This window comes from Neolamprologus multifasciatus, chromosome 15, assembly GCF_963576455.1.
Source record: "Neolamprologus multifasciatus chromosome 15, fNeoMul1.2, whole genome shotgun sequence".
Lineage (NCBI taxonomy): Eukaryota > Metazoa > Chordata > Actinopteri > Cichliformes > Cichlidae > Neolamprologus > Neolamprologus multifasciatus.
Genome location: NC_140453.1, coordinates 24,413,267 through 24,423,317, shown reverse-complemented (window position 1 = coordinate 24,423,317; position 10,051 = coordinate 24,413,267). Strand labels below are relative to the sequence as shown.

Below are 10,051 nucleotides of genomic sequence, written 5' to 3'. Positions count from 1 at the left end.
CAGATCTGTGAAACAGGAAATTAGGTAAATCTTCTGTAGAAAAAAATCTTTTTGTTTTACTTTTGTCTGATAAAGGCAGCATAGATGCATCAGAGCTCTGTGGTAACTTTTAGATTAGATTAGACAGCCTTTATTAGAATAATTATGAAATTCACAATATTACAGAAGCAAACTGAACAGTTCAGAATAAATAAATGCAGGATAACTTATAACAATAAAAAAAGCAGACACTATACAAGATGGAAGAAATATGATTTAAAAATAAGAATAGACGTGTGTGAGTGTGTGTTGTGTCACTCACACACTGTGTTACACTCACACTGTGTAACAGCAAAACAGGATGTTTAATATTGCACAGCTGGATGTTAATGGCTGAAGACGTCTCTGACGGAGCTGCATGGGGTGGGAGGTGTTCTCTAGCAGCCACCATCCTGCTGTTACTACCTCCACTGGGTGTGGAGGACATCCGAGAGCAGAGCTGGCCTCCTTGATCACCCCGTTCAGTTCCTTTCTGTCCCCAGCAGACCACACCATGAAAGATGGCCGATGCCACCAGAGACTCATAAACGGTCTCTATGTACGTGCAGGATGTTTGTGCCTTGAAAGTCCAGCACCAGCTCCTTGGTTGTCTCAGAGTTGATTGAGTCCTCAGCCGTCTGCTATAGCCTGAGGAAGGTTAACCCACCAAAGAATTGCCACCATAATACAGTGGAGGGGTCTTCATGCTGCTGTGGTCCAGCAGCCGTATTAGCTGGACCAACACTCCCTGCCGGGTTCTCCCACGTTAAACGCATCCCAGGGGAAAGGTCAGATTATCTAGTCCTACAGCTGTCAGTGTTAATATGAAATGTGCAAAGATTTCAAATAATGATGTCATCATTTCAAGTCAAAAGGCTCCTGTGGCTCCTGTGTGGTCCCGGGCGCGGCTGCAGGGGAGGAGTGGTGCGGTGAGCTCAACGGGGCGGTGCTGGAGACGCAGGTGAGAACAGCTGATGGCGTTTTGGACTGATGATGGTTTCCTTCCCCTTTATAGTGAGACGGGAGAGGAGCGGAGGAGGGCTGGAGATCAGCTGAGACCGACAGCTGTCAGACTGTGGTCGGTCGTAACAAACAACAATAAATAAACTTGGCATCTGAAGACAAAGACGTGGGCGTGTGTGTGCCTGTGTGTAATGCATTTCACAAGTGGTGCCGAAACCCAGGACGTGGGGATGTCTGACCCACAGGCTGCGCCGCCCGCCCAGCCTTTGCAGTTCCTGGCGCAAATGCTGGCGGAGATGGCGAAGATGAGCCAGGACCAGGCGGCGGCCCAGCGTGCTCACCTGGCTAAGCTGCAGGAGCAGGTGGACTGACAGACCCAGGTTCTGGAGCGGCTGGTTGGAGCCGCTGCTCCGCCGAAGCCCCCCCCCCCCCTGCTGTCGGTGGCGATGCCCCGGATGGGTGACGGGGACGACCCCCAGGTTTTCCTGGAGACTTTTCGTGCCACGGCGGAGGCCTGCCAGTGGCCGCAGGTGGAGTGGGCTCCGCGTTTGCTTCCTCTGCTGTCGGGGGAGGCTCAGACGGCGGCCCTGAGTCGGCCGCCGACCTCGAGGGGCAGCTTCCAGGACGTGAGCCGGGCGGTGGTGGACAGGATGGGACTCACCCCTGAGGACCATCACCGGCGGTTCCGGGCCTGTCGGCTGGCCGCGGAGGATCAGCCGTTTGCGTGGGCCCGGAAGCTGCACGACGCAGCGGTGCGCTGGTTGCAGCCGGGATCGTCAGAGGGAGAGAAGCTGCTGGTGGACAAGGTGGTGCTGGAGCAGTTCGTGGAGGGGTTGCCTGCGGAGACGGCGAGATGGGTCCGGTGCCACCGTCCCGCGAGTCTGGAGGTCGCAGTAATGTTGGCGGAGGACCACCTTGCCGCTAGAGCGGGGGAGCCCGGGGACGGCGGCCGGAGACCGAGCAAACAAGCCCCAGTGCTGGCACCGAGGCGCCGGGTACCTGCGCCAGGGCAGGCAGAGCGGGTGCCGGCGCTGAGCCCCACTAATCCGTTTGCTTCATTTGTGCCTTCCCAGGGATCAGAAATGAGCAGTGCCGCCCCTGAGCCACGGAGAGCAGCACAGACGCCGGGGCAGGAGTGCTGGAAGTGCGGGCAACCGGGACACCTGAGGAGGGACTGCCCTCTGATGGAAGTGGGGCATGTGTTCCGCGTCGCCGGTGCCCCAGCACCCTCTCCCGGTCCAGGAGGGACATACAGCATTCCGGTAAGGACTCGAGGGGGTATACGCCATGCTTTGGTGGACACGGGCTGTACGCAGACCCTCGTGCACCAAAGCTTGGTTCGCCCCAGGGCATTGCTGGAGGCAGAATGGGTGGAGGTGAAGTGTGTTCATGGTGATGTTCACAGGTATCCCATAGTGCCGCTGTCATTAAAGTTTAAGGGCAAAACGCATAGAGTAACAGCTGCGGTTAGCCCGCGCCTGTCGCATCCCCTAATTCTGGGCACGAATTGGCCGGGGTTTCATCATCTGTTAGGGCAGTATGCGGGGATGCGATCACGACCGTTAGTAGCGTGTAGTGTCTGCGCGGCGCTCAGCAGTGACGCGGGGTCGTCCAACACTGACTCCGGGGAGGGGGAGACGGCGGGTCCTTCATGGGAGGCCCCGCTGGCTCCGGAAATTTCCCCCACGGGTGATTTCCCACTGGAGCAGTCTCGTGATGACACCCTACGCTCAGCCTTTGACCAAGTGATTGAGATTGATGGTCACGTGGTGCGCCCTGAAGCCGTGCGGACCTACCCGCGCTTCATTTTATTAAAAGGTTATATCGAGTGAGTCGTGACACTCGCACGGAGGAGACACACACCCAGTTGTTGGTGCCGCGGGGCCGCCGGGAAATGATTTTCCAGGCGGCTCATTATAACCCCATGGCAGGGCATATGGGATACGAAAAAACTCTGGAGCGAATAACGGCCCGATTTTATTGGCCGGGCATCCGAGCGGATGTGCGCCGCTGGTGTGCGTCCTGCCTGGACTGCCAACTTGTTAATCTGCCGGCCATACCAAAAGCGCCTTTGCGCCCGCTCCCACTCATAGAGGTCCCGTTTGAGCGCATTGGCATGGACCTCATCGGGCCGTTTCATCGGAGTGCACGCGGCTACCGCTTTGTATTAGTCCTGGTGGATTATGCAACGCGGTACCCGGAAGCAGTCCCGCTGCGCAACATCTCTGCAAAGAGTGTGGACGCAATTGGGATCGCTGGCTAGACCCTCTGTTATTTGCAGTGCGGGAGGTGCCCCAGGCCTCCACGGGATTTTCTCCCTTTGAACTGCTGTTCGGCAGGAAGCCGCATGGGGTGCTCGACCTGATTAAAGAAAGCTGGGAGGAAGGTCCGAGCCCCGCCAAGAATGAGATTCAGTACGTGTTGGACCTGAGAGCGAAACTCCACACTTTGGGGAGGTTGTCACGGGAGAATTTGCTCCAGGCTCAGCAGCGTCAGCAACGCCTGTATGACAGAGGGGCTAGATTCAGGCAATTTTCACCGGGAGAAAAAGTGCTTGTATTGCTCCCTTCTTCTAGCTCAAAGTTGCTCGCCAAGTGGCAAGGACCCTTTGTGGTCACATGGCGAGTTGGGGACGTTGACTATGAGGTCGCTCGGTCGGACAGGGGAGGGGCCACGCAGATTTATCACCTCAATCTCCTTAAAGGGTGGAGAGTGGTTGAAACCGCTTCTCTGGTAAGCCTGGTTAAGGAGAGAGATGAGTTGGGGCCGGAGGTACCAAATTCCATCATCCCCGCCTCCCTCCCTTGTGATGACCATCTCACACAGGCCCAGAGAGCGGACGTTGTCGCATTACAACAGCGTTTTGCTGATGTGTTCTCCCCCCTGCCCGGCCGAACGTCTCTCATTGAGCATCATTTTGAAACGCAGCCTGGCGTGACGGTGCGTTCACAGCCCTACAGGCTTCCTGAGCATAAATGGCAAACTGTTCAGAGGGAATTGGCTGAAATGCTGAAAATGGGAGTGATAGAAGAGTCGCACAGCGCCTGGTGTTGTTAGGATGCCTGGGTCGTTAAACCAGGGTTTTTGAGTTTATTATATTATTTATAATTTCTAGTCTTTGGGTTTTCGTTAGAGTCATGTCTTATGGTTTGTTTCTGTGTAATCCTTGGTTGCTGTCTCCCCTGTCTGCTATATCCCCGTGTCCAGTCGGTGTCTGTGTCTGCCCTGGTCCCACATCTCTGTTCCCTCTGTTGTAGTGCCTGCATGTGAGTCTGTGTCTTTTGTTCAGTCTGTGTTATGTGTTTCCTGTTTTACTTTGAAGGTCTCTGTCTTATCTTAGTGTGTTCAGTTTACGCTTCCTTGTCTCGTCAGTTCTGATTTGCCCCAGCTGTGTTTCCCTCCTGTTGTCCATTCCCTGATTGCTCCCTCTATGTATTTAAGCCCTGTGTTTCAGTTTGTCATTGTCGCGATCTACCGTTTATCTAGCTGTGTGTTCTGTCCATGTAAGTTATTTTTTGGATACTCAGTTTTGTTACTTTTTTGAGTTTAACATTAAAGCTGTTTTGAGTTACTTTCTGTCTCCGGAGTCTGCACTTTGGGTCCTTCTCCTGCCTGCACACAGCCGTTCCCTAACAGAAGATCGCGACCAGAACATGGACCCAGCAGACTCTGTGTGGTATCGGCGACCCGCAGTTTCTGCCTTCGTCACGGAGAGCGTGAGGCAGGAGGCTAAGCATGCCCGGGAGCTCCAGTCACCCTTCTATGGGTCACGTTTGGCTTTGGGAGGGCCCCGCAGCCTCCAAACTGCCATGGCTACGGCCGAGCCGGCGCCTATGCCTCGGGCGATCAGGTTGAGCACCTGCTCATTCTCTCCGGTCGCTACACCTCCGCCTTCACCCCTGGATTACCAGTCCGACAAGAGGGTTAAGCGGCGGAGGAAGGATTACGTGACGCCGGACGTTAGACTCACTCCGCTGCAGTCCTTCGCTCTGTTTTTGGGTCTGCCACGTTCTGAGCTTCACAAACTCTCTGCTTCCTCATCGCAGCCCAGTTCGCCACCTCCCACTTCCCGGAGAAAGCGACGCTCACGCAGTCGCCACTCTGTCTCTGCTGAGCCACTCCCCGTGGTGAGTTATAATGACTGTTTTCATTCTGCTCCCTCTGAGCTGGAAAAAGACAATCATGTGAACACTATAAATTCTGGGACTGTGAAAACTGTTAAGACTGTTAGACGTGGTGGTGGAAGGAAGCTAAAAAATATTTTAGAGGAGTCTGTGTTTGCTGAGCCTGCTCCTTTGCACCGTTGTGTTCCTGCTCCCAGGGCAGCTCGGGCCCAGCATTCCCCTGCACCTGTTTCAGTGCTTCAGGTGAGGGAGGCTGAAGTCCAGCTGGTCCCTGCTCCAGTGTCCAGGCCGGCTGAGCCTCTGCCTGTTGCTGCACCCATACCAGCTCCTCGGGTGGGGACAGCAGCTGCCCAGCCATTGACGGTGCCTGTCCCGGCTCCCAGGGTGAGGATGACCGGGAATCAGTTAGCTCCGGCACCCGTACCTTCTCCTCGGGTGGGAGTGGCTGGTGTCCGGCAGGTACCTGCACCTGTTTCTGACCTCACTGGAGGCTCAGGTGAGCCCGTCCAGCAGTTTTCTTTAGGCTCCGTGGGCTCAGACAACCTAGCCCAGCCATCTGCTAATCCACCACCTCACGCACCATTACTACCATTCTTACAAGAGTCAATACATCTTAAACTTCTATCCATAGCTCAAACATTAGCTCACCTATCGGCTCAGTCACCTGCTCAGTTCTCACCTCAGTCGTTTACTCAACCTTCTGCCTCTGCTGGAGGGTCCGAGGGGCCCGTCCAGCCTTCTGTTCCCGCTGGGGATTCTGGAGAACCGCACCAGCCTTTGTTCACCTCCGCTGGGGGGTCCGAGGGGCCCGTCCAGCCTTCGTCTGCCTCCGCTGGGGGGTCCGAGGGGCCCGTCCAGCCTTCGTCTGCCTCCGCTGGAGGGTCCAAGGGGCCCGTCCAGCCTTCGTCTGCCTCCGCTGGGGGGTCCGAGGGGCCTGTCCAGCCTTCGTCTGCCTCCGCTGGGGGGTCCGAGGGGCCCGTCCAGCCTTCGTCTGCCTCGCCTGGAGGGTCCGAGGAACCCGTCCAGCCACCTGCCTCATCTGGTCCAGCCTCCGAGTCTTCAGCTTCGCCTGGTCCAGCTTCAGCTTCGCCTGGTCCAGCTTCAGCTTCGCCTGGTCCAGCCTCCGAGTCTTCGGCATCGCCTGGTCCAGCCTCCGAGTCTTCGCCTTCGGCGTCGCCTGGTCCAGCCTCCGAGTCTTCGCCTTCGGCGTCGCCTGGTCCAGCCTCCGAGTCTTCGCCTTCGGCGTCGCCTGGTCCTGCCTCCGAGTCTTCGCCTTCGGCGTCGCCTGGTCCTGCCTCGCTCTGTCTAGCTTCGTCTGCGCCTGAGGTCCCCATGCCGTCTGGGCCTGTCCGGCCTGCTCGGCGTGCACGTCCTGTCCGGCCTGCTCGTCCTGCACGTCCTGTCCGGCCTGCTCGTCCTGCACGTCCTGTCCGGCCTGCTCGTCCTGCACGTCCTGTCCGGCCTGCTCGTCCTGCACGTCCTGTTCGGCCGCTTTCCGGGCCGATGACTGGACATCATTGCCGTCATGGACGGCCCCCTGAACTACGTCGCCGCCGGTGCCTCCCGCCCGGCCGGCCTCCTGACCTGCTCGGTCGCCGCCGGTGCCTCCCGCCCGGCCGGCCCCCTGAACTGTCCTCTTGGCTCTTGGGCCGCCTGCCTCCGGGCCGCCCCCCTGAACTACCCGGGTTTGGACTGTTGTGCCGTCAGCCTCCGGGCCGGCCTCCTGAACTTTTTCGAGACTGTTGCCTGGGCCTCTGCGCCTTTCATGGGCTTTTTGTCTGTTTTCTTTTGGGCTGTTGCTGGGCCGTGGTGCTGTTGTTTTGGGCTTTTGCTCCCTGTATTTTTTGTCACTGGCTCCGTGTGTTTGTTTCGTTTCGGTCCCTCCGTCCTGTTCCCCTGCCGCCCGCCCTGGTTGGGTTGTTTTTTTGTTTTGGTGTTTCGGGTTGGGCTGTCTGGGAGCCAGCCCTTTAGGGGGGGATACTGTTAGGATGCCTGGGTCGTTAAACCAGGGTTTTTGAGTTTATTATATTATTTATAATTTCTAGTCTTTGGGTTTTCGTTAGAGTCATGTCTTATGGTTTGTTTCTGTGTAATCCTTGGTTGCTGTCTCCCCTGTCTGCTATATCCCCGTGTCCAGTCGGTGTCTGTGTCTGCCCTGGTCCCACATCTCTGTTCCCTCTGTTGTAGTGCCTGCATGTGAGTCTGTGTCTTTTGTTCAGTCTGTGTTATGTGTTTCCTGTTTTACTTTGAAGGTCTCTGTCTTATCTTAGTGTGTTCAGTTTACGCTTCCTTGTCTCGTCAGTTCTGATTTGCCCCAGCTGTGTTTCCCTCCTGTTGTCCATTCCCTGATTGCTCCCTCTATGTATTTAAGCCCTGTGCTTCAGTTTGTCATTGTCGCGATCTACCGTTTATCTAGCTGTGTGTTCTGTCCATGTAAGTTATTTTTTGGATACTCAGTTTTGTTACTTTTTTGAGTTTAACATTAAAGCTGTTTTGAGTTACTTTCTGTCTCCGGAGTCTGCACTTTGGGTCCTTCTCCTGCCTGCACACAGCCGTTCCCTAACAGGTGTAGCCCCATCGTTCTTGTGGTAAAGAAGGATGGGTCTATACGGTTTTGTGTCGACTATCGCAAGGTGAATGAAGTGTCACGCTTTGATGCTTATCCCATGCCCCGGGTCGACGAGCTCCTGGATCGGTTGGGCACGGCCCGTTTTTTCACGACACTGGATTTAACCAAGGGCTACTGGCAGATTCCCTTGTCTGCCAAGTCCAAGGAGAAAACGGCCTTCTCCACTCCGTACGGTTTGTACCAATTCGTTACGGTTCCGTTCAGCTTGTTCGGAGCCCCTGCCACCTTTCAGCGCCTCATGGACCGGGTGCTGCGTCCGCACGCTGCATATGCTGCTGCCTACCTGGATGACATGATCATCCACAGCGACACCTGGGCGGAGCATGTGCAGCGGGTGGCCGCGGTCCTGGAGTCCCTGAGGAGGGCGGGGCTCACGGCCAACCCGAAGAAGTGTGCGGTTGGACGGAGGGAGGTGCAGTATCTGGGGTACCACTTGGGGGGCGGGCAGGTGCGTCCACAGGTGGAGAAGACGGCAGCTATCGCATCCTGCCCGCGCCCCAAGACTAAAAAGGAGGTGAGACGGTTTCTGGGGCTGGCAGGTTACTACCGCCGTTTCCTGTTGGGGTTTGCGCAGCTGACCAGCCCCCTGACCGATCTCACCCGAAAGGGTGCTCCAGATCTGGTTCAGTGGACGGGGCCGTGCCAGGCGGCGTTTGTGCAGGTGAAAAAGTCTCTCTGTGGGGAGCCGCTGCTTCACACTCCTAACTTTTCCCTCCCTTTTGTTCTGCAGACTGACGCCTCGAACAGAGGGCTGGGGGCCATTTTGTCCCAGCAGGTAAGGGGGGCCGACCGTCCCGTTCTTTACATCAGCCGGAAGCTGGCAGAGCGTGAAAGACGGTACAGCACTGTGGAGAAGGAGTGCTTGGCTATCCGGTGGGTGGTCGACTCCCTTTGCTATTACCTCCTGGGGCGCTCATTCACCCTCTGCTCGGACCACGCCCCACTGCAGTGGCTCCACCGCATGAAGGATGCCAATGCCCGCATCACCCGGTGGTATCTGGCTTTACAGCCCTTTAAGTTCAAGGTGGTCCATAGGCCCGGGGCGCAGATGGCTGTGGCCGATTTCCTCTCTCGCTCGCGGGGCGGGAGGGGAGTAGGTTCGGCCGGACGGCTCCCCGGCCTCAGTCGGGCGGTGGGGGTGTGTGGCGGAGGTGTGGTCCCGGGCGCGGCTGCAGGGGAGGAGTGGTGCGGTGAGCTCAACGGGGCGGTGCTGGAAACGCAGGTGAGAACAGCTGATGGCGTTTTGGACTGATGATGGTTTCCTTCCCCTTTATAGTGAGACGGGAGAGGAGCGGAGGAGGGCTGGAGATCAGCTGAGACCGACAGCTGTCAGACTGTGGTCGGTCGTACCAAACAACAATAAATAAACTTGGCATCTGAAGACAAAGACGTGGGCGTGTGTGTGCCGGTGTGTAGTGCATCTCACAGCTCCAAAAAGAAAAACAACTCTTGCTTTTCTGGGGGGACTTTCTACTCTTGGCTCTGTTTGAGGTCATAAAGAGTAGACACAGAAGTCCCGCCCACCAGCTGTGGAAACCTTCTGCTTATGAGGAGCAACCAATCAGAAAACGGCCGGGACCCAAAACAGCTTGTTTCAGACAGAGCATGAAGTGAGGGGCTCAGCCGAAGCATAGTGTAGGATAAATAAGGATTATTCTGAGCCATGAATCATCCAAAGCTACTGAACAAGCCTCCAATAATACAAATATGGAGCAGTAAGGAGTGGTTAAGTGTGTTTGAATCATGAAGCTTTGCTTCCAGAGGATATGATTTGTTTTCAATTAAGTTTTATGATGCAGAAGAAGACAAGATCAGAAGCTAACAGTAAACTCACTGTTTACTGTTAGCTTCTGATCCTCTCACTGATGCTGAAGGCTTGTAACAAGTAGCGACAGCTGAGCGTGGAAGGGAGGAACCAGTGTCTAATTTAGATGAAAAGGATGCCACTGTGATAACGTTTATGGTACACGCTCTTAATTTGCAGGAACAGATGGGTATGGGAGATGAGGTAGCAACACTGAAAATTTAGAAAAGCAAGTTGAAGATTCTAAATTTAGATGAAGACAAAGATGGCAGTCGCTTCTGTCTCAGATGGTTTTGTTGACTGTGGCTAGATTGTCTGCGTGAATGAAAATGGATCTCTTGATGATTTAGGCCTCAAGAGATGAGAAGCACAGTTACTACAGAATAGATTTGAGAACCGAGAGTTTAGAAATACTGACGTAGATGTAGGCCAAATTCTGCCATAAAACCACCAAAGTCAACGAAAAGAGTGGTATCTGTGTAGAGTTAACTTTGGTGATTTTATCGGAAAGTG

At 55.5% G+C, this 10,051-nt stretch overlaps 1 protein-coding gene and 1 pseudogene across 1 annotated transcript; both read left to right on the top strand.

Annotated features, from left to right (window-relative positions):
* Positions 1-397: 397 nt before the first annotated feature.
* LOC146502149 (uncharacterized) lies at positions 398-3,091 on the top strand (annotated as a pseudogene).
* A 969-nt stretch (positions 3,092-4,060) lies between these two features.
* Positions 4,061-9,051, top strand: LOC146502148 (uncharacterized). Its single transcript, XM_085133334.1, has 3 exons — positions 4,061-7,016; positions 7,658-8,885; positions 9,011-9,051. Exons 1-3 carry the CDS (start codon positions 4,635-4,637, stop codon positions 9,049-9,051), a joined length of 3,651 nt encoding a protein of 1,216 aa, XP_084989460.1. The 5' UTR covers positions 4,061-4,634.
* Positions 9,052-10,051: the final 1,000 nt, after the last annotated feature.